Source organism: Cebus imitator, unplaced genomic scaffold (assembly GCF_001604975.1).
Source record: "Cebus imitator isolate Cc_AM_T3 unplaced genomic scaffold, Cebus_imitator-1.0 Scaffold191, whole genome shotgun sequence".
Taxonomy (NCBI): Eukaryota; Metazoa; Chordata; class Mammalia; order Primates; family Cebidae; genus Cebus; species Cebus imitator.
In genome coordinates this window covers 828,867-853,736 of record NW_016107506.1, presented here as the reverse complement: position 1 = coordinate 853,736, position 24,870 = coordinate 828,867, and the positions used below count along the sequence as shown (strand labels likewise).

The 24,870-nt window shown below is 36.4% G+C and overlaps 1 protein-coding gene across 3 annotated transcripts in view; it reads right to left on the bottom strand.

Annotated features, from left to right (window-relative positions):
* CREB1 (cAMP responsive element binding protein 1) overlaps positions 1 to 24,870 on the bottom strand; it is a 51,643-nt gene that overhangs the window by 10,077 nt on the left and 16,696 nt on the right. For 2 of the 3 annotated variants that reach the window (XM_017546695.2, XM_017546696.2), the window contains 2 exons: positions 20,402 to 20,584; positions 18,226 to 18,376 (listed from right to left, as the gene is read on the bottom strand). In XM_017546695.2, coding sequence (XP_017402184.1) covers positions 18,226 to 18,376; positions 20,402 to 20,584 — 334 coding nt within the window. Of the gene's footprint in view, positions 1 to 18,225; positions 18,377 to 18,656; positions 19,248 to 20,401; positions 20,585 to 24,870 lie in introns of all 3 variants that reach the window. The other variant, XR_001830413.2, reaches the window with a different exon arrangement.

Below are 24,870 nucleotides of genomic sequence, written 5' to 3'. Positions count from 1 at the left end.
AAAAAAAAAAAAAAAATGACAAACCAAAATTTGTGGGACACAGCTAAACCAATACTAAAATGGAAATTTACAGCCTTAAATACTTACATTAGAAAAAAAAGGTCTTAAATCAATTATCCCTGCTTGTTTTGTAAATAAAGTTTTACTGGAACACAGCCATGCTCATTTGTTTATGTATTGTCCATGGCTGTTTTGGTACTACAATGGCAGAGTTGAGAAGTTGTGACAGAGATCATTAGGTCTGCAAAGCCTAAAATAATTACTATTTGGCCCTTTACAAAAGGTTTGCCAAACTCTCATCCAACTATCATCTTAAGAAACTAGATATGTGCAGATGTTGTTTTAGAACATGAATAAGACAAAGGTACATTTTAATAGTAAAAAATTTAGCTAATAAAAAAAGGAACTAGAAAAAAATAATAAAAAACCAAAGCAAGCAGAAGAAAATAATAAAGATCAGAGTAGAAATCAATATAATCCTAAGGAGAAATCCAATGAAACTAAGAATTTTGGTTGCTCAGAAACAATCAACAAAGTTGATAAGCCTTTAGTCAGACTAAAAAGGAGGGTGGGCGGTCGTGGTGAATAGACACAGAGAGAAAAGACAACAATTGTCAATATTAGGAATGAAGAAGGGGACATCCCTAATGACATCCCATATAGTAAAATAATAATAAACTAACACTACAAATAACTCTATGGCTATGAATTTGATAACTTCAAAGAAATGGACCAATGTCTTAAAAACACAAACTTCCAAAACTCACCGAAGAAAAAAATTGTCTGAATGATCCCATATCCATTAAAAAAACTTCCCAAAATAGAAAACTCCAGGGCTATGTGGTTTCACTGGCAAATTCTACCAACCATGTAAGGCTTAAGTAATATAAATATTACAATCTCTTCCAGAAAAAGAGAAGGGAACCACCTCATTTATGAGGTCAGCATTACCTTAATAACAAACTCATGACAAAGAAACTAAAATCCCATATTAGCCACAAATGTAGACGTGAAAATCCTCAAGAAAATATTAGCAAATTGAATCCAGCAATGTATAAATGATACTTCATGACCAATTAGGGGCAACCCAGGAATACATGCATATCTCAAAATTGGAGTATGAATGTAATTCACTCTAATAACAGGCTAAATAAGAGAAATGACATAATCACCTCAGTAGATTCTGGAAAAGCATTTGACAGGATTAAACAACAATTTATGGTGAAAATTCTCAGTAAAAATCAAAGAGAGCTCTTTTTAAAATGTAATAAAGAGCTGTTGCAGAGACCCTACAGCTATTACATTATTTTAGGTCCACCAAAGGTGTCCATGTACTAATCTCTGCAGTCTGAATATGTTACCTTATAAGGCAAGGGGAATTAGGTTGTGATGGAATTAAGGTTGTTAATCAGCTGACTTTAAAATAGGACAATTATCCTGGGTTACCTGGGTGGGCCCATTAAACCACAAACATTCTTAAAAGTAGAAGAGGAAAGCAGAAGAAAATGTGACTACAGAAGGAAGACAGAAAGAGATACACTATGTTGAAGATGGAGAAAGGAGGCCATGAGGCAAAAAATGTGGGTGGCCTCTAGAGGCCAGAATGGGCAAAGAAACACATTTTCCAGGAAGGGATGCAGTCCTGCTGACACTTTCATTTTAGCCCAGTGAGACCCAATGAAGGCCTCTGATCTTAGAGAAATGGAAGATAATAAATTTGTGTTGTTTAAGTTTTGGTAATTTATGACATGCAGCAATAGAAAACTAATACACTCCTTAAGATCAAAGATGTCCTCTCTCACCACTCCTATTCAACATCATAGCACAAGTCCTAGACATTACAATAAGGAAAAAAAATTAAGGCATGCAGATTAGAAAGAAATAATTAAAACTGTCCACATTTGTAGGTGACATGATTATTCATGCAGAGAATCCCAAAGAATCTACCCCCGACAAAGCTCCTAGAACTAATAAGTAAATTTAGAATAGTCATAAGATAAAGGTAAATATACAGAAGCCAATTTTATTTTCATATACCAGCAATGAACTACTAAATATACCATTTCAAATAGCACATGTCCCAAAACAAAAACAAAAAACAATTTATACTTGGGTATAAATCCAATATGTACAGGATCTATATGCTGAAAAATAAATTGATTATATTGTGTTCATGGAATCAAAAACTAAGTATTGTTAAGATGTGACTTCTTCACAACTTGATCTATAGACACAACACAATCCTAACCAAAATTCTAACAAGCTTTCTGTAGACATCAAAAGATTATAAAATACATATTAAAATGCAAAGGAACCAGAATAGCTAAAACAATACTAAGAAGAACAAAGTTGGAGGACTCACACTATCAAATTTAAGACTTATTATAAAAGTATAGAACTCAAGGCAACATGGTATTGGCTAAAGGACAGACAAAGATTAATGGAAATTAGATATCCCAGAAACAGACACACACAAATATGGTCAATTAGTTTTTGAAAAGAAGAGCAAGGGCAATTCGATAGAGAAAGAATAGTCTTTTAAACAAATTTTCCGGAACAATGGATGTTCATATATAAAAAAATGGATCTTGGCTGGGCTCGGTGGCTCACTCCTGTAATCCCAGCACTTTGGGAGGCTGAGGCAGGCAAATCACCAGGTCAGGAGATGGAGACTACTATCCTAGCCAACATGGTAAAACTCCATCTCTACTAAAAATATAAAAATTAGCTGGGCATGGTGGTGTGTGCTTGTAATCCCAGCTGTTTGGGAGGCTGAGGCAGGAGAATCACTTGAACCTGGGAGGCGGAGGTTGCACTGAAATCATGCCACTACACTCCAGCCTGGGTGACAAAGTGAGACTCCATATAAAAAAAAAAAAAAAAAAAAAAAAAAAAAGGATCTTGACATATCCTTACACCTTATACAAAGGTTAACTCAGGAGGGATTAATTATAGACCTAAATATAAAACTCAAACATAACACTTTTGAAGGAAAATGAGTAAGTCTGTGTAACGACTTAAGGGATTAATTATAGACCTAAATATAAAACTCTAATATAAAACATAACACTTTTGGAAGAAAACGAGTAAGTCAGTGTCTTAAATCAAAAGGAGTAAGTCTTGATTTAAGCATTCTTTTTTCCCTTTTTAGTTGACATAAAATAACTGTACATATTTATGAAACACAATGATATTTTGATATGAGTATACTGTGTATAATCAAATCAAATTGTGGTAACCAGCATATCCATCACCTCAAACTTATCCTTTTCTTGGGTTGTGAACATTCAAAACCCTCACTTCTAGCTTTTTGAAAAACACAGAACAAGTTGTATTTAACCATCTTCACCCTATGGTGCTACAGAACACCAGAACTCATTCTACCAACCTAGATATAAGTTTGTATCCCTTAACCAACCTCTCCTGATGCTCTCTATCTCACCTTCCCTTCCCAGCCTCTAACACCCACAATTTTACTCTCCACTTTCATGAGCTCAAAAAATGTTTAGCTCCCACGAGTGAGAACATGTGGTATTTATTTATTTATTTATCTTTTCCATGTTTGACTTATTTTGCATAACCCATAATGTCTCCCAGGTTCATCCATATGGCTACAAATGATGGACTTTCATTCTTTTTAGAGGCTCGATAGTATGCCACTGTGTAAATATACTGCATTTTTAAAATCCATTCATATGTTGATGGATATTTAGGTTGATTCCCTATATTAGCTATTGTGAAGTGATGCAATAAACATAGTATAGGTATTCATTTGAATATACTGGTTTCCTTTCTTTTGAATAAATACCCAGTAGTATAATTGCTGGATCATATGGTAGTTCTTAGTTTTTCTGAGAAACCTCTGCACTGTTTTCCATAATGGCTACATTAATGTACATTCTCACCAATAGTGAGAAAATGATAACATGAAGAGTTAACCTTTCCCTGCATCCTCATCAATGTTTGTTACTTTTTGATAATAGCCATTCTAATTAATGATACTTCATTGTGGTTTTAATCTGAGAATCAGCAATGTTAAGGTTTCCTGATGTATTTCTTGACCATTTGTATGTCTTCTCTTGAGAAATGTCTATTCAGACCTTTTGCCCACTTTTTAATGGGATTGTTTTTGTTTTCCTGTTCCACTGAGTTCCTTGTATATCCTGGTTATCAGTCCCTTGTCAGATGAACAGTTTGCAGATATTCCTCACATTCTGCAGGTTGTCTCTTCATTCTATTGTTTTCTTTGCTGTTCAGAAGCTTTTTAGTTCAATATTTCCACTTATCTATTTTTCTTTTTGTTGCTTGTGCTTTTGGAGTTTTAGCCGTGAAGTTTTTGCCTAATGTCAAGAAGCACTTCCCCCATGTTTTTTCTAGTAGTCTTTAGAGTTTGGGGTCTTATGTTTAAGTCCTTAATCTACTTGGAGTGGATTTTTGTGTATGGTGATAGATAAGGATCTAGTTTCATTCTTCTGCACACACATATCCAGGTTCCCCAATACCACTGATTGAAGAGAGTGTCCTTTCCCCAGTGTATGTTCTTGGCACATTTGCTGTAAATAAGTAGATTTATTCTGGGTTCTTTATTCTGTTTCACTGGTCTGTGTGTCTGTTTTTAAATCAATACTGTGTTTTGTTTACTATAGCTTTGTAGTATATTTTGAAGTTAGGTAGTGTGATGTGATGCCTCCCATGTTGTTCTTTTAGTTCAGGAATGCTTTTGCTATTTGGGCTCTTTTAATTTTAGGATTGTTTTTTCTATTTCTGTTACAAATGTCATTTTATTTTGATGTGAACTGCATTGAATCTGTAGATTGTTTTCGGTGGTATGGTCATCCTAACGATAGTAATTCTCCCAATCCACGAGCATGGGATGTCCTTCCATTTGTTTATGGCTTCCTTGATTTCTTTCATCAGTGTTTTGCAGTTTTCAATGTGGAGATCTTTCACCTACTTGGTTAAATTTATTCCTGGGTTTTTTTTTGGCCATTGCAAATGGAATTGCTTTCTTGATTTGTTTTTAATTTGTTTTACATTATTGTAGAACAATTCTATACAATGGTGTATAGAATTGCTACTGACTTTTTTATGTTCATTTTGTATTCTGCAACTTCACTGAGTTTATCAGTTCTAATAGTTTTTTTTGTGGAATCTTTAGTTTTTTTCCATATATAAGATCATTTCATCTGTAAACAGGGACAATTTCTCTTTTTCCAATTGAGATGCCCTTTATTTCTTTCTCTTGAGTAACTGCTTTGGCTAGGAGGACATGCAGTACTGTATTGAGTAAGAATGGCAGAAGTGGGCATCCTTCTCTCATTCCAGTTCTCAGAGAAAAGCCTTTCAGCTTTTCTGCATTCAATATGATGTTGGCTGTGGGTTTATCATACATGGCCTGTGTTGAGGCACTGAGATGCCCTTTATTTTTTTCTCTTGACTGCTTTGGTTAGGACATCCAGCACTATATTGAATAAGAATGGTAGAAGTGGGCATCTTTCTCTCATTCCAGTTCTCAGAGGAAAGCCTTTCAGCTTTTCTCCATTCAATATGATGTTAGCTGTGGGTTTATCATACATGGCCTTTACTGTGTTGAGGTATGTTCCTTTTTATACCTCATTTGTTGAGAATCTTTATCAAGAAAGGATGAATTTAATCAAACACTTTTCCTGTGTCTACAGATGTGATCATATGGCTTTTGCCCTTCATGCTGTTGATGTGATGCATCATGTATCATGTGGTAACACACTATGATCATATCCAAGTATGGTCTAACAACCATACTTGCATCCCTGGGATAAATCCCATATGATCATGGTGTGTTATCTTTCTGATGTGTTGTTGGATTAGGTTTGCTAGTATTTTGTTGAGAATTTTTGTATCTACATTCAACAAGTACAGTGGTGGTTTGTAGTTTTCTTTTGTTGTGTTCTTGTCTGATTTTGGTATTAGGGCAATGATGGCTTTGTAGAATGAATTAGGAAAAATTCCCTCATCTTTAATTTTTTGGAATAGTTTGAGGAAAACTGGTGTTAGTTCTTTGTAAGTTTGGTAGAATTAGGCAGGAAAGCCATCTGGTCCTGGACATTTCTTTACTGGTAGACTCTTTATTACTAATTCAGTATCATTACTCATTATCGGTCTGTTCAAGTTTTCTATTTCCTGATTCAATTTTGGTAGGTTCTGTATGTCAAGAAATATATCCATTTCCTCTAGGTTTTCCAATTAGTTGGCATATCATTGGTCGTAATGGTGTCTAATGATCCCCTATACTTCTGTGGTATTAACTGTAGTGTCTTCTTTTAGTTTGTAATTTCATTTATTTGGACCTTCTCCCTCATTTTTTACTTGGCTTATCAATTTTGTTTATCTCTTCTAAAACCAACTTTTCATTGATTCTCTTTTTTTGAGACAGGGTCTCACTCTGTTGGCCAGGCTAGAGTCCAGTGGCACAATCATGGCTCACTGCAGTCTCAGCCTCCTAGGGCTCAAGTGATCTTCCACCTCAGCCTCCTGAGGAGCTGGGTCTACAGGCTTGCACCCACCACGCCATGCTAATTTGTGTGTGCGCACGCGTGTGTGTGTGTAAGAAATGAGGTTTTGCCTCATTTCTTGTTGGCCAGGCAGGTCTTGAAATCCTGAGCTCAAGGAATCCATCCACCTTGGCCTCCCAAACTGCTGAGATTATAGGTGTGCACCACCACGCCCAGCCCTGTATTGATTCTTTTAGACTTGCTTTCATTTAGTCCTCCTCTGATTTTTACTGTTTCTTTCTTTCTACTAATTTTGGATTTGGTTTCTTCTTTTCTAGTTCCTTGAGGTGTATTGTTAGGTTTTTTATTTGAAATCTTGCTATACGTTCCTGATATAGGCATTTATTGCTGCAAACTTCCCTCTCAGCACTGCTTTTGCTGTATCCCATAGGTTTTCATGTTTTGTTTCCATTTTCATTTGTTTCAAGAAATTTATTTCCCTCTTTTTTCATTGAACCAGTAGTGATTCAGGAGCATGCTGAATTTCCATCTATATGTAGTTTCTGAAGTTCCTCTTATTATTGATACTGTTTTATTCCATTGTGGTATGGGAAGATACTTGATATAATTTTGATTTTAAAATCTTTGTCGAGACTTGTTTTGTGGCCTAACATATGGTCTATACTGGAGAAAGTTCTATGTGCTGATGAGAAGAATGGTATTCTGCAGCTTTTGGATGAAATGTTCTGAAACTGTTAGGTTCAGTTGGTCTAGTTCATCTTAAGTCCAATGTTTGTTGATTTTCTCTCTAGATGATCTGTCAAATGCTGGAAGTGGAGTTTTGAAGTCACCAACTATTATTATATTGGGGTCTATCTCTCCCTTCAGCTCTAATGTTTTCTTTATGTATCTCATGCTCTGGCATTGGATTCTTTGTTCTTTTCTTCCTTTATCTTTATAGTTTCATTTTCTGTAGTGACAATATTTGAATCCTTATTTTTTTTCCCCAATTACATATTTGTTTTACCAGTGAGATTTATAATTTACATGTTTTTTAATGACAGTAAATATCATCTTGTCACTTCAAGATAAAGGATCTTCTTACACATTTCTTCTAAGGCTGGTATACTGGTGATGGATTTCCTCCCTTTTTGATTGTCTGGGAATGACTTTATTTTTCTTTCATTTCTGAAGAATAGCTTTGCTGGGTACAGTATTCTTGGCAGGGATTTTTCTTTTTTTTTTTTTGCTCTGCTGCCCAGGCTGGAGTGCAGTGGTGCAATCTCAGCTGACTGCAACCTCTGCTTCCAGGTTCAAGCAATTCTCATGCCTCAGCCTCCTGAGTAGATGGGATTACAGGTGTGCACTACCATGCCTGGCTAATTTTTGTATTTTGTAGTGAAAGGGTTTCACCATGTTGGCTAGGCTGGTCTGGAACTCCTGACCTCAGGTGATTCACCTGCCTCAGCCTCCCAAAGTGCTGGGATTACAGGTGTGAACCACTGTAATCCCAGTGGTTAGCCTGGCCTTCCCCCCCGCCCCGCCCCCAGCCTTTTAACACTTTGAATATAGTATCCAACTCTCTCCTGAACTGTAAAATTTCTGCTGAGAAATCTGCCTTTAGCCTGATGCAGATTCCCTCATGTGACTTGGTATTTCCCTTTTGCTGCTTTTAGAATTCTTTTTCCTTTGTCTTTGACTTTTGAGTTTGAGTATAACGTGGCTTGGAGAAGGCCTTTTTGTATAGAACTGTTTTAGTACATATGAGCTTCCTGTATCTGGATGTATATCTCTCATAAGACATGGGAGCTCTTCAGTGATTATTCTGTTAAATAGGATTTCTATGCCTTTTCCCATGTTTTCTCCTGTGGCACTCCCAAAATAGAATTTTTTTTTTGCTTTATGATGTCTGTGTAGGATTTCTTCATCCTTTTTAGTGTGTGTTTGACTGGGTTATTTTAAAAGACCTATATTAAAGTTCAGAAGTTCTTTATTCTGCTTGATCTAGTCTATAGCTGAAGCTCTTCCTATTTATTAAATTCTTCAGTTCCAGAATTTGTTTTTTCTTAAAATATTTACCTCTTTCTCATTCAAATCATGAATTGTTTTCCTGATTTATTTGTATTATCTATCTGTGTTCTGTTGTTTCTTGCTGAGTTTTCTTAAGATCATTATTCTGAATTCCTTTTCAGGCATTTTACTGATTTCCTGTTCTTTGAGCTCTGTTAGTGGAAAATTGTGTGTTCCTTTGGAGGTATCATGTTTCATTAGTATTTTGTATTTCTTGTATCCTTATCTTGATGTCTGTGCAACTGGTGTACCTGCTGCTTTATCCAATTTTAGGGATTGGCTTTTATACGGAAAGACTTTTACTGTAGATGTAGCTATAGTGTTAGTGGGTAGGGTGTTCTGGATTTGGTTTTAGGTATGTTCAGATGTGTTGTCTCTGTATGATTTCTTTTACTGTAATCAATGGTGGTATATATAATTCCTTCAGTGGCATCTATGATTTCTTCAGTGGCTTAGGCTTTGGTTGTCACTAGAGGCTGTGATAAAGCTTTGCTGAGGATGGGGACATCAGGTGGGCTGGTATGTGAACACAAAGGTGTTGATGGTGGCAGCAGGTTGGGAAAACCTGTCTGCAGGCCCCTGGGTGGCACATGTGGTAATGAGAGCAGGCTGGTCCTCATGGCTCCAGACAGTGGGTGCTGGTGGGCAGGACTAACCAATCCTCAGACACCCCAGATGATACATGTGGGCACCAATGGGCCTGTCTACAGGTTCCTAGACATGTGCACATGGGCTGGGCCTATCCAGGCAGAAAATTAATAGATACAGTAGCACAAGCATGATGTATGAAAGGACAAAACAAATAAAATGGGCCTCATCAAAATTGCAACCTTTTGCTCTGCAAAAGATAGTGTTAAGAGAATTAAAGAAAAGCAGCAGATTGAAAGAAAATACTTGCTCTGACAACGGATTTGGAAAAAAGGTCTCTGAAAACAAAAGAAAACAAACAAAAATGAGCAAAGGATCTGAACAGATGCTTCAAAGAAAACATAGGTGGCAAATTACATAAAAGTCATTAGTGAAGTGCAGGTTAAAACCACAAGATACCCGTCATACAACTTCTAGAGCTGGGGGACAAATGATAAACCTAACAATGTCGAATTCTGGCAAGAATATAGAGCAACTGAACTCTCATACATTCCTGGTGGGAATATAAAATGGTACAGCCATTCTGGAAAACAACTGGACAGTTTATTAAAAAGTTAAATATACAGTTACATTCCATGCAACCAGCCTACTCCTCAATATTTACTCACATTCATGGAAAGTGCACATAAAAACCTTTATGTGTTTATAGTAATTTTATTTCTCTACAACTGAAAATAGCCGGGATGAAATTCAAAGTGAATAAACAAAGCACAGTACATCCATAAAATGGAATTATCTGGGATATGACCCAACCACTGATTCATGCAACAATATTAATAAATCTTAAATGCATTTTTCTAGATGAAGGAACCAGATCCAAAGGGCTACATATTGTAAGATTCCATTTATAAGAGATTATGGAACAGGCAAAACTATAAGGGTAGAAAACAGTTCACTGGTTTTCAGGGTGTGGGGGAAGCTGACTACAAAGGGGTATTATATAGTATTACAGAACTGTTAGTTAACATAGTATAATTGTTCCATATGGCATTATGGTGACAGATATATGATACTGCATCTATCAAAATCCATAAAACTATACAGCACAAAGAGTGAATTATGTATATGCAAATTTAAGGATAAAAACTTAGGGATGTCAGAGAATCCCAGAACTGAATGAAGATGGTGACAAATCTAACTGTGCTACAATCGTATGATATAACCTCATTGAAGGGGTGGAGGAAAAAGGATCAGAGTGAAGTAACTCTAGAAAACTGTGCTTTTGCTAAATACTATTAGGTTAAAAACAAAAAGAAGAATATATAAATACTGCACTGTAGTTGGTAAACTTGTTTCTCACAAGGGTACATATTATCAATTCTTAAAGTTTTCTGTATGTATAGATTTAAATAAACATGTAAGCCAAGTTTCTCTCAGAGAAAGAAGTTACAAATAAATAGGCAAAGAGGAGAAGTCTAAAATGAGCCATGTGTTTAAAGCTTAGAGTCAAATATGTTAATGTGTATTCATACTTATTTTAAGTGTTTAGTTGTCCTTCAGTATCTGTGGGGGATTGGTCCCAGGAACTCTCATGAATACCCAAATCCACAGATACTCAAATCCCTTATATAAAATGTCATTACTCTTTCCCTAAGTGGCCTGAGGTAATCTGTGAAAATGGCTCTATTCACTTGACCTGGAGAACCCCACAAAAATCATGCAAATTAAAAGGTTCCAATCTTTGTGTTCACTTTAAGAACACTCGTGAAACTGTCAGGCCATCCAGGGTATGCATATATGAAATGCCATGAAGTATCTGAAAGATGTTACTTTACAGAAACAGTGCGTACCATTCTGATGTTACAATGGTGGAGTTGGCAGGTGTGCACAGGCCAAGCAGCAGGGCTGGACACAAGGTTGGTGGCCCAAAAAGAGTGCTGAATTTTTGCTGCACATGCTTAAAAATGCAGAGAGTAATGCTGAACTTAAGGGTTTAGATGTAGATTCTCTGGCCAATGAGCATATCCAAGTGAACAAAGCACCTACCATGCGCCGCTGGACCTATAGAGCTCATGGTCGGATTAACCCATACATGAGCTCTCCTGCCACATTTCTTAACTAAAAAGGAACAGACTTGTTCCTAAACCAGAAGAAGAGGTTGCCCAGAAGAAAGAGATATTCCAGAAGAAACTGAAGAAACAAAAACCTATGGCACAGGAGCAAGTTCAGCATTAAAACAAATGCAATTAAAAGGAAAAAAAAATGGCCTAATATTTGCATATAATCTATATGCATCCTCCTGTATACTTAAAATCATCTCTAGATTACTTATAATATCTAATACAATATCTAGATTACTTTTTTATTTATATTATTTTTAAAAGTGTTATATTGTTACTTTTTTTCTTGAATGTTTTAAATCTATGGGTGGTTGAATCCACACAGATGTGGAACCTATGGAAAACAGTGCCAACTGTATATAAAGATACAGAAATAAGATGTGTGCATAGATGAAGGTCGGTTGGTTGGCCTGTCTGTCTCTCTGTCCGTCCATCCGTCCATCTATCTATTTTTTTGAGACAGAGTTTCACTCGTTTCCCAGGTTGGAGTGCAGTGGCGCCATCCTGGCTCACTGTAACCTCCACCTCCCAGGTTCAAGCAATCCTCCTGCCTCAGGTTCCTACGTAGCTGGAATTATAGATGCACACAACCACACCCGGCTAAATATTCCATTTTTAGTATAGATGTGGTTTCACTATATTGGCCACCATTTTCTAATAAAGGAACTAGGGAATCATTGAAAAATGGCTGATTCTAAGGCTAGGGAAGGGAAAACACAAGATGAGAATTTGAAACTGGACAATCTTGTAGTGTCAGCAAGTAAAGACATGCTTAAAAAAAAATTGGGGCACGTCAAAAGGACACAGAAGACAACTTATAAAAGATTCCAGTGGCCAAAGCTAGAACAGTGTGAACAACATATTAAATAATAATGGTATTGTGTTACAACTCCGAAAATAAAATATTTATGTGTCTCTATTGATATAAATAAATAATGTGGAGAAGAAACAAATCTTATTTATAGAATTCAGTTGTTAAATGCGGAAGGGACAGGGATACAGAACATTCCCATTAGAAAAGCAAATAGTAGTAATTACTGTAGACAGGATTCACTGATGAATTCTAAAATTGGTGGGCAAAACTTTAAAGAGAAAAAAAATATATCTACATAGCCTCCAAGTATCTCTTCTAAAATACACCTAATAACTGTGGTAGTTTTAATATATGACCACAAATTCTTTCATATTTTCCCTTTTAGGAGGTGAAATTTAATTCTCTTCTCCTTTAATATGGGCTGGACAAAGAGAAAAATGGTAGCTCAACAGTGGAGACATCTGGATAGCACTTTAACCAAGCGATCAAAGTTGACATTGCCAGTTTGTGCTCCCTTTATGACATGAGAGGGGCACATTATACCTCTGTGGAATTCTTCCCCCAAACCTACTAACCGTAAGAAAACACTGTACAATTGAGGGAATGTACAAAATGCAAATTGAGGGATATTCTAAAAGAAAACAGATCACTACTCTTCAAAAGTGACAAGGCCATCAAAGACAAGGAAACAGAAACTTTCACAGACTGAAGGGGACGATAAATGCAATATGACACCCAAACTGGATTATATAAGTAAAAAAACTGGAGAGCCGGGCGTGGTGGCTCAAGCCTGTAATCCCAGCACTTTGGGAAGCCGAGGCGGGTGGATCACGAGGTCAAGAGATCGAGACCATCCTGGTCAACATGGTGAAACCCCGTCTCTACCAAAAATACAAAAAATTAGCTGGGCATGGTGGCGCGTGCCTGTAATCCCAGCTACTCGGGAGGCTGAGGCAGGAGAATTGCCTGAACCCGGGAGGCGGAGGTTGCGGTGAGCCGAGATCGCGCCATTGCACTCCAGCCTGAGTAACATGAGTGAAACTCCGTCTCAAAAAAAACCAAACAAACAAAAAAAAAAAAACTGGAGAAAGAAAATCTATAATTCAGTTAACGGTATTATACCAATGTACTTCTTACTTTTGATAAATGTACCCTGGTTATGCAATATACTAAGATTAGAGGAAGCTGGATGAAGGGTATCTGGAACTCTGTAGTACTATTTTTACAACTCTTTTATAAGTTTATAATTACTTAAAAATATATATTTACCTTTCTGTGTACTGGTTTGAGTAAAAAACTTGACTCTACAATGTTAACATTTTAGATGGTGAAATTAGAAGTAATTAAATTTTTAGATGTTTCCTAATTTACCTATAATGAACGCGTTTTACTTGTGTAATTTAAAAAATTGATTGTAATGTACATATTCTTTAGTAACTTGCTTTTTGTCCACCAAGAACATCTTTCTATCTTAATAAAAATACATCTTTCTTTTTCTTTCTTTTTTTTGAAACAGTCTCGCACTGTCACCCAGCTCGGAATGCAGTGGGGTGATCTCGGCTCACTGCAACTCTGCCTCCTGGGTTTGAGCAATTCTCCTACTTCAGCCTCCCAAGCAGCTGGGACCACACGCATGTGCCACCACGCCCAGCTAATTTTTTTGTATTTTTAGTAGAGATGGGGTTTCACAGTGTTGGCCAGGATGGTCTCCATCTCCTGACCTTGTGAGCCACCTGCCTCAGCCTCCCAAAGTGCTGGGATTATAGGCATGAGCCACCGTGCCTAGCCTCTTTTTTTATTCTTCATGGCTAGTTGTATATAGTTGAATGGATATATTTTAATTCATATCAAATACACTTTAATTTTTTTTTTAGAATTTCTCAAATTTTTCACCCTATCAGTTTTCTAGGAATCTATTTATATCCCTCAACTCTTTAGTTTTCTAACATTATTTGTTAAAATGTTTTATCTTTTACTTTGCTAAATAGGTGTTTTATAGTTTTATATGGCCAAATCCATTTAACCTTTTCCTTTGTTACTTCTGCCTTTAGGGAATCTATTAAAATCTTTCTACAGTGTAAAGTTACATAAAGGCAAAGGTGATAGATTGTATTACTTTAATAATTTTTCACTCCCTACTTCCTGTAGGAAGAGTTCATTCCCACTCCACTGACTTTGGGCTAGTCCTTGCCTGTGCGGTGGCCAACAGAGCACAAGAAGATGTAATGTTCACCACAATCAGGCGAATGCTTTCAAAAGCATTGCCCTCTACTCAAAGAGGTGCTGCTCTAGGCCAGGATCCTAGAACCAGATGGGTATGTGAAGGAGAGCAACAGCAACTGACCTGCAGCTGCCAACATGTAACATAAGTGGGGAAGAGATTTTGTTTTAAGACACTGAGATTTGTGGTTGTTATTGTAGTAACACAAATTCATAAAACAGCTGTCTATATTTTCTTTTAGAATGTTTACCACTTATCTTCATCTTAAAATAAAAGGAAATTTGGATAGTGTTGAATTTTTTCCTCACTATCTTTGATAGGAAAAGATCACAATAGATCACAATCTTTTCCTATCAAAGTTTAATTTAAGATAGGCTGTGTTTGATGTGCCTAATGGATATTCATCCTAGTGAGCATGCTCAGGAGGAGCGTGCTTCTCTTAACTTTTCCACTGAAATAGCCACAATAAAAGAGGAAACCAAATATGGAGACTCTGGGGGTGCCGCAACAACCAACTACTGCTGGCATAAACTTCTTTTAAATCTCTGATTTTGCCTTAAAAATAAAGTATATTTCTCTCAAATATTTTAGCAAAATGAACATTCAAGGAAAGCATTCCACATTCACCTCCTAATGCTACATAGTCCCTAGCACACTGCCGTGTGCTCTGGTTTGAGAGGCACAGCAGAAGATGGCTGCCTATTGGAATCAGTGAAGTAGCATGTTTACAGGCGTTGGTGCCAGATATGGGTTCAAATTTCAGTTCTCCTAATCTCATGAAGTGTGTGACTTTTGGCAAAATATTTAAATTTTCTCTGTTATTTACCTTCTCCTCCTCTATAAGCTTCTACCTCAATGTAGGTAGAATTAATAAAATAATATATACTGGGGCTTAATAAATAGTACTCAGCAGAAAGGTCAAAGCCAGAAAGAATACATAGAATTAAGAGGTATCAGCATATAAAGTAATGCCTCAAATACATGGGTATGGATGAAGGTTCAAGGGAGAAATCTGAAAGGTAGTCAGAAAACCAGGTGAAGTAAGCTAAGGAAGAGTTTAGGGTAATGATAAGTCAAAAGTGTCAAATAATCCCTAGAGTTAAATTATTATTATTTTTTTTTAGATGAAGTTTTGCTTTTGTCACCCAGGCTGGAGTGCAGTGGTGGTGATCTCAGCTCACTGCAACCTCAACCTTCCAGTTTCAAGTAATTCTCCTGCCTCGGCTTCCCGAGTAGCTGTGATTACAGGTGCCTGCCACCATGGTTGGCTAATTTTTCTATTTTTAGCAGAGACGGGGTTTCACCATGTTGGCCAGACTGGTCTTGAACTCCTGACCTTGTGATCCACCCGCCTTGACCTCCCAAAGTGCTGGGATTACAAGCGTTAGCCACTGCGCCCAGCCTGCGCCCGGCCTGAGTTAAAATTAAATGAAAGAAAATACTAGATTTGCCAAGTGGGAGGGAATTTGTACCTATTTATAGACATATGAATGGTATGATAGTCACAGACATCAGATTCCAGTGAATGGAGGCCGAAAAGGTAGAAGCAGTAGTAATCTGGTAATGAAGAGGAAAAGAAACTATAGGAAAATCAATGGGAAGGTTACTTTTTAAAGAATAAGTTAACTAAATCCAAGCAAAGTAATGTTATAAAAGAGTCCATCGCAGGCGGGGTGTGGTGGCTCACGCCTGTAATCCCAGCACATTGGGAGGCCGAGGTGGGCGGATTACCAGAAGTCAAGAGATCAAGACCATCCTGGCCAACATGGTGAAACCCCGTCTCTACTAAAAATACAAAAAAAATTAGCAAGGCCTCGTGGTGCGCACCTGTAGTCCCAGCTACTCAAGAGGCTGAAGCGGAAGAATCACTTGAACCGGGAGGCGGAGGTTGCAGTGAGCCTAGACTGCCGTCCCGCCTGGTGACAGAGAGAAACTTCATCTCAAAAAAAAAAAAAAAAAAAAAAAAAAAAAAAAAAAAAAAAAAAAAAAAAAAAAAAGTCCATGGTAAGTCAGGCAGCTTCCCTGAAGATCTCAGGCAAGCAAAGGTTGGTAGGAACTATAGTTACGTGTGCCCTGTTCCTAACTTGGTGGTGGCAGTGGTCATAAATCTGAAGGAGAAACGATTAAAGGAAAAAGGAACTTTGGTCTGCCAGTCAACGGGGGGAACCATTTTGTACCACAGAGCCAAACTACACAGACATAAATAGAAGTCCTTCTGTTGTTTTTAATAATCAAAAGATTTATTTTCTGATTCCTCTCCTATGTTTGCTTAGAACTGTTTACTTTAGTAAGCAGTGTTGTCTTAAATATTACTACTCAGCCTTTGCTTGAGACTTCTTCAGACTTGCTTCTAACTTTAAGGGTTTCCTTATAAACATTTTTAAAAACTAAAAATATTTTAATTTATATTTAAAAATATATTTAAATGATGAATGCAGCTTCCATCCTTCTGTTTAGTAAAACTTAAATACTCAAAATCACAGATGGATGGAGCACAAATAAGTCACTTGGGGGCCAGGTGCGGTGGCTCACACCTGTAATCCCAGCACTTTGGGAGGCTGAGGAGGGCAGATCATGAGATTAAGAGTTCACGACCAGCCTGGCCAACATGGTGAAACCCTGTGTCTACTAAGAATACAAAAAATTAGCTGGGTGTGGTGGCAGGTGCCTGTAATCCCAGCTACTCGGGAGGCTGAGGCAGGAGAACTGCTTGAACCTGGGAGGCAGAGGTTGCAGTGATGCAGTGAGCCGAGATCTGCCATTGCACTCCAGCCTGGGCGACAGAGCAAGACTCTGTCTCGGGAGGGGGGAACAAAAAGTCACTTGGCTTGTTTCCAATTCTTTTTCTAATATCCTGGGAAAATCTTGCCATTTCTCACAGCTTAGATATAATTTACTAACATTGTGACAGCTAAGAATATTTTAGGAACAAAGAAGTTGATCTGAGCTGTAAGTGGAATTGCACATTTTAAAAAACTCATTTCAACAGAGCACTACAGTTACAAGGTGCTTTCAAAGGAATTATCTTACTTGACTCTTAAAACAATACTCTGGATGTGTGCTGGAATCCCATTTTACAAAACTGAGGTATAGAAGGAATATGTTATCCCAAAATGGAGGGATGTGGCTAGGACTTGGAAGCCCTGCTTCTTTCACTCTATCAGTGTTTGAAGCATCCTGGGATGAACAGTGAAATACTTTTACCAATCTCAAACTTTTTAAACCTTTACATACCCTTATTTTCATTTTCTTCTGACTCAGTCACTTCTACATGAGAATTCTAAACTAAATATTTAGTAACTTATTTTTATTGTTTTTGATGGCAAAATCATTTATAGCAATGAAGTTACTTTGAGAATTGCTTTACCAACATTTCATAGATTTTGAATGTAGCATTTTTTGAAGACTATAGTTTAAGATTTTTGTCCATAACGTGGTATTCTTAGAATTAATGTATTTCTGAAGAATCTTTAGATATTAAAATGTTATTATTTTGAGTAAAGATAATATTCATTAAAACATGAACTGGCTACCATACATTTACTTTATATAAAGTGAATTAATATAGATAAAACTTAACACACAGCTAATACACATATGTGAAACTCTTGATCTTCTTGAACAATACTACATATGAAATGAAACCATTTTAAAGTAACCTGGCTAGCTGGTTGGAGTGCAAACATAGGCTAGTTGTGCATTAAATCTCCTGTGGGGAAACTGCATGAAAGAAAACTACTCCATAACCAAAGATTGACCCATAATCCTACAGCCATATAAGTGCAGCTTATTAAATAAAGAAAATTTAGCAAGATCCATTACTTCTGCCAGGAAAAAAAAAAATGCAAAGATCCTATTACCAGTAGATGTAAAGACACACATCCAGCAGAATGTGAAGACATACGTGACCCACAACAGTCTAAGTCAATGCAGTCTATGTACCTGTTCTTCATTAGACGGACCTCTCTCTTTCGTGCTGCTTCTTCAGCAGGCTGTGTAGGAAGTGCTGGGGAGGATGCCATAACAACTCCAGGAGCAATAGTGCTAGTGGGTGCTGTGCGAATCTGGTATGTTTGTACATCTCCAGAGGCAGCTGAAAAAAATAGTGAGCATGGTGTAAGACAGAAACATTGCAACTTGATTCAATCATATATATCAATCATCAATCTAAGCATGTATTTTGGACTAAAAGGGAAACAAAAAAGAAAAGATGATTCTGGCTAAAGTATTGAAAGAATCAGCACTCTTTGCACCACTACTAAGAAATAATTCCCAATGTAATGTATTTATTACAGCAACCTATATCTGCTGGATCTTATACTGTATTTTTCATTTGAATGCAGTTCTGTTCTGTCGTTAACATGCTTACCAACCTTAAGTCTAAAAGGTAAGTGGGGCACAGCTTGGATGATCTTCCTAGATAGAGTATAGTCCTCAATGTCTTCCTTTGATATTGGTAAATTCATATTAAAAAATTTCAAGTAGACTCTTGCCACGACATAAAAACCACCATGATTTTTCATAAAATAGCAAAATGAAAAAGAAAATAAAGCATTATGGTCAACTATTATAAATTTCTAATTGAAACAAAACTGAAAGTATGAAAAAGTGTATCACTTGATACCAATTATATTATTTGAAAACATACTGTTTTAATGTAAATGATAATAGCTAAATAAACTGAAGTTTCATTTTTCTAACTGATGTACCATTTGTAAAAACAAACAGAATCACTATTTGTCAAACTGCTTCTAAAAACAGCATAATAATATGTTCTCCTAAGAATAAGCAACCTAATGTTACTTAATTTGAAGGTCTTCATAAAATTATTCATATTAATTATTAATATCAATTAAAATGTATGGTTTGAGTGGAAAAGATTTATATACTAAACATGTTACCATCTTCAAACTGACGTTCAGAATTCAAATTCACTGACATCCTGCTTTACAATTTTTGAGTACCTGCATGTAAAGTGAAAAGGTGTTTTACTCTCATCAATAAGCAAAATATTATCTTTTTCAAATACTTGTTTAATAACAGAATATATTCTGTAAACATTAGGGTTCTTTAAATAAGTTATGACTCTCTCCAGTTGGTGTTTCAGGATTCTTCAATTATCCATGGTAAAAGAATACAACTATTATTACCTAACACAGGCAAAATGCATTATTATTTATAACAATATTTTCAGAAACAAATTATTATTTCCTCAGTCAGCAAATTTCTAAGCTGGCATTTACTATGTTCCTCAAATATTCAAACAAATCCAAAGAAAAATGGTTAACTGCTATCCATAAGGAGTCCTGAAATACACAGGGGAAAAAAAAAAGCAAAAACAAACAACAACCAAAAAAGCAACTTCTATAATTTGTCAAAAATTTAACGACTACTTTTTCTCTAAAGAGCAGCAGATTTGCATACTGGTATAAGTTCTTGTGGAGTATACTGTTTTCATATGAAATAAAAACTGGGTCAAGTGGAGAGGTATCTCAGCACTTTGTGAGGCCGAGAAAGGAGGATTGCTTGGGGCCAGGAGTTAAAGGCTAACCTAGGCAATATGGCGAGACCCTGTCTCTAGAAAAAAAACCAATAATAATAAAAACTGATGATTTTAGCAAAGAAGATTTAAATTTCTTTTGAATAAAAGGCAGAGAAACAGAATCCTGAACTTCTGAAGATTCTTTTCAGAGATTTAGTGCAACTCTTATTTGACACATGAAAGAAACAAACAAAATACTTTTCTGAGGCCCAGAGAAGCTGGGTTTTACTCAAGGTGTCATAGCAGATCCATGCAGTTAGTTATAGAATCCATCTTTCTTAACTCCTGATTTCCTGGTCTTTCCTTCTAACCTACCCTGTTTCTTGTACCCCAAATAATAAAGGTGTTAAATGCAGATGTAATATTTTTAAAACTGAAAATAGTTGTTTTTATGCCATGACATTTTGGTCCAATTGGAATAATGGAAGAGTTCATGGAAAAATACTATCTATATTGAAGAAATGTTAACTACATTTGAACAGTGCTTTGCAAAATGATACTTACTTTTTCTGTGAGTTTATAAAATTTTAGTATTTTGAAGAATTTACCACACCTGTGAATTCTGAATTCCCTTACCTTGAACAACAACTTGGTTGCTGGGCACTAAGATCTGCTGTCCATCAGTGGTCTGTGCATACTGCAGAATGGTAGTACCCGGCTGAGTGGCGGCTGCATTGGTCATGGTTAATGTTTGCAGGCCCTGTACCCCATCGGTACCATTGTTAGCCAGCTGTATTGCTCCTCCCTGGGTAATGGCAACTAAAATCCAATGGATTTTATAGTTACAAGTTAAATAATATAAGACTTTTAAAACACTAAAATCCAATGTAGAATAATTTGTAAAATAATCCAGGAGAAATTACAGCACATAACATCACCAAGAAAGGTCTGATATATTCAAGTTACCTGCTTCTCAGGAAACCCATATTCAATTTCTATAATAGACATGCACGCTATGAACTGCATTATAATTTATAATAATAATAGCTGTTAACAATTTTTTTAAAAACAGGCAAATGGGAAAATGTTGAATTCCTTCTGAAGTTATTTGGTTCCGAGAAGGTTCTGACAAGTATTAATACATTGAGCATTAACTACACAATGTATTAATACTTGTCCCATTAGTAAATAATTTCTGGAGAGTAGGATTTTTCTTATCTACTTTCATGCACTTAGCACAGTGACAGGCATGAAACAGGCACCCAATAAATGGTTGTTTTAACATATAATTAATAAAGCAGTTCATCAGTGCATCTTATTCCCTAACTGTTGTAAAAATTCATTAACAATATCGAATCCACTAAATGAAACAACTGAAATATCCTATGGAACTTAATTATTAACAGTCTCTTATGAAATTTTAAAATCAGCTCAAGATCATCATTTAGAAAAAAATGTTTTACTGTCATTTCTAATTTAATACATATCCAAACATTCTCATATAGAATCCTTTGTTGTTTATACCCTAATTAACCACACATGCCATTCATTTGTTAAACAATAAATCAGTCATTTGCTCATACTAGTAGATATTTCACTTTATGAAAAACTAAATCACCTTTATGCTACAGTACATAGAACAATTTAATTTAAAAATTAGATTATTTATTTGGAAGAAGCATTCTTTAGATAGGTGGCAATATCCTCCCTAGACAATTCTCCCTCTGTAGGGGTCAAACTTTTCAGAAAGAGAAGGACCAGAAATCACAGTATCACATATAAAACTGCATAACTGATTTTACCTGAAGAAGAAAAAAGTAAACAATGCAGGAAAGTCAACATGCCTGACTTAAGCACGTTACTGTCCAGTAGAAGGGAATTAGTTTGGGATCAGCTGTCCACCAGCTATGGGAAATGGTTACAGCCTGAGTCATCTGTACATGGAAAATTGATTATATACTGCCCAATTAAGAAATAAGAAGGGTTGGGCCGGGCGCGGTGGCTCACGCCTGTAATCCCAGCACTTTGGGAGGCCGAGGCGGGTGGATCACGAGGTCAAGAGCTCGAGACCATCCTGGTCAACATGGTGAAACCCCGTCTCTACTAAAAAATACAAAAATTAGCTGGGCATGGTGGCGTGTGCCTGTAATCCCAGCTACTCAGGAGGCTGAGGCAGGAGAATTGCCTGAACCCGGGAGGCGGAGGTTGCGGTGAGCCGAGATCGCGCCATTGCACTCCAGCCTGGGTAACAAGAGCGAAACTCCGTCTCAAAAAAAAAAAAAAAAAAAAAAAAAAAAAACAAAAAAAAAAAAAAAAAAAAAAAAAAAAAAGAAATAAGAAGGGTTAATAGCTACAGTGTGATTAGCTTAGCAAAATGATACTTGTGAAAATTAAGATATTGGCATATGCACTGATCTAGTTTAGCTAATCCCAGAAGTTTTACTTATCTTAGGCAAGGGGAAAAAAAAGAGTAAGAATTATTCTAAGATTAATTTTGCATGATTACCTGTAAGAATCAGAAGGTTAACAGAATCAAACTACAATTTCTCATTTAGAGTTAATGAGTGAATTCTACCGTATTTAACAAATACCACTTTCTTCTTGACTACAGAGCAGTGACGTCAAGGTGGGAGAAGGAAGCAGAAATAGTAAACTCATGTATGACAAGACTGGGTTATAGTGTCACTTCCATCACTAACAGTTTTTTGTTTTAATTTTTTTCTTTTGAGACAGGGTCTTGTCCTGTCTTCCAGGCTGGAGTGCAGTGGCAAGACCATAGCTCACTGTAGCCTCCAACTGCTGGGCTCATGTGATTCTCTTGCCTCAGTCACCCAAGTAGCTAGCACAGGCCATCAGGCCCCACTAATTTTCTAAAAATATTTTTTTTTTTGTAGAGATAGGGTTTTGCTTTGTTGCCCAGGCTGATCTTGAACTTCTGGCCTTAAGCAGTCCTCCCACCTTGGCCTCCCCAAGTGTTGGGATCACAGGTCTGAGCCACTGTGCCCAGCCATCACTAAACTGTTATTTGATTCTGTTATCTCTTCTATAAAAATAAAAGCATCTGGGTTCTAGCCAGTAAGTACAATTAATGCAAATATCAAATGAGGTCATGTATATGAAAATACTTTGTAAACTGAAGTCTGATCCTATTGAACATGGTTCTTCTCTATAGTATTTATGTATACACTTCATATTTCAAAAGGATTTGAGATACCTTTCAATAAAACACAACTCATTAAAACAATAAAAAGAAGTAATGGATGTATCCTTAGTTATATAAAACAATTCTAGAAGAAAATATAGACTAAGAAAAGAATACAATTAAAAGTTAGCTAAGAATCTGAGTAGCTGAATAAAGAGGGAAACATCATGAGTCATAGTTTTATTTAGTGAAACAAAAAAATTCAAGTTCAAAATGGCAGACATATGTTTTCTACCTAAGAGCAGGATCACTAACAAGACTTTACTATCTGGATCACTGAACAGATAAATCTAGAAACAGCATGAGTTTAGAAAAATGATCAACTTAAGGAAGGAGTGGAAATTTATGCATCCACCTGGAAGGAGACTTGGGGGAGGATATGCTCTAATTTGATAATTCCACTCTTAGGATATTTAAATAGCATTGTCTGAAACAGTAGAAATGTCCTAAATGTTCATCAGCCAGAGAATGTTTAAATAAATGCTGTTTTTACACAGTGAAACACAATGCAACTATTAAAGAAACAATATACGTAACTATGTGTGTTTATATATCTATGGTGAATTCTGACAAACATGTTGACTGTGTAAGTTAAGAAATATATAAATGTTGCTGTACATGTATTTATTACATTGCTCTTAATGAAAAGAAGAACATGTTAAATCAGTTTCATCAAGCCATGTGTGTATACACAGAGAGGACACAGGATAAAAATAATGAACAAAGCTTTAAAAATTTCAATATATTTATCTCTCTCTCTATCTCTCTCTCTCTTTTTTTTTTTTTTTTTGAGATGGAGTCTTGTTCTGTCACTCAGGCTGGAGTGCAGTGGTGCGATCTCAGCTCACTGCAACCTTCCCTTCCCAGGATTCAAGCAATTTTCCTCTCTCAGCCTCCTGAGTAGCTGGGATTACAGGTGCCCAACACTATTTTTAGTAGAGACAGGGTTTTACCACGTTGGCCAGGCTGGTCTTGAACTCTTGACCTCGTGATCCATGGCCTGGGCCTCCCAAAGTGCTAGGATTACAGGTGAGAGCCACCATGCCTGGCTTAATCTCTTAAAACTAGCGATTTCAGCTACTGGAGGAGAGGAGTGTACCAAATTAAACATCTATAGGGGCAGTGATACTTCTCTACCCTTCACTTCTCCTTTTTAGATTCTGATAGGCCTCTTAAGAGCATGTTTCCTAATTCAAGTGAGAATCTCTGTAATAGTGAATCTGCTACTGACAGGAGTATGTTGTATCCCTCAGGTATGCTGAAGTAGGGGAAAAGTAAAGATCATGTATCAATGTCTTACAATACACATCTTGAATAACTAAAAGTATCTGGTATGAGGCTTCAACTAAAAATACACGCATAGAGTTGTAGGTACAGAGTTGTACTTTATATCTGCCACAAAGATCTTAAGAAGAAAAAAGATGACTAAGCTAACTGAGCATAGTCAATATAAAAAGCTTAGTCAAAAATGCCTTCCTTCTACTTAGTCTCAAAAGTTTCAGTGTTGGCAGAGTTAAAAAGTTTGCTACTTAAGAACTTGTCTTTAATACAATTGGGAATGCAAATTATGCAAACCAAGGTTGAACTGGAACTGAAAAATAACATTGGGGTCAAACTTTTATGCATATTTCTTAATTGTTAAATTATTTTTATAAATAGAGATGGGGTTTTGAACTCCTGGAGGGCTAAGTGATCCTTCCACAGTGGTGGGAATACAAACATGAGCCGCTGTGCTGGGCTTCTATTTTTGATACAGATTTCCTCAGGGCATTAGGAAACTAACTCAATAAGGAAGTTTCAATGTGTACATTTAATTTGTAACTAGGGTGGGTGGGGGAAAGGATATGAATGGGCAGCACTGGGTTTAATGAACAAATCCAAGTGAAATTATCACTGAGTGAAT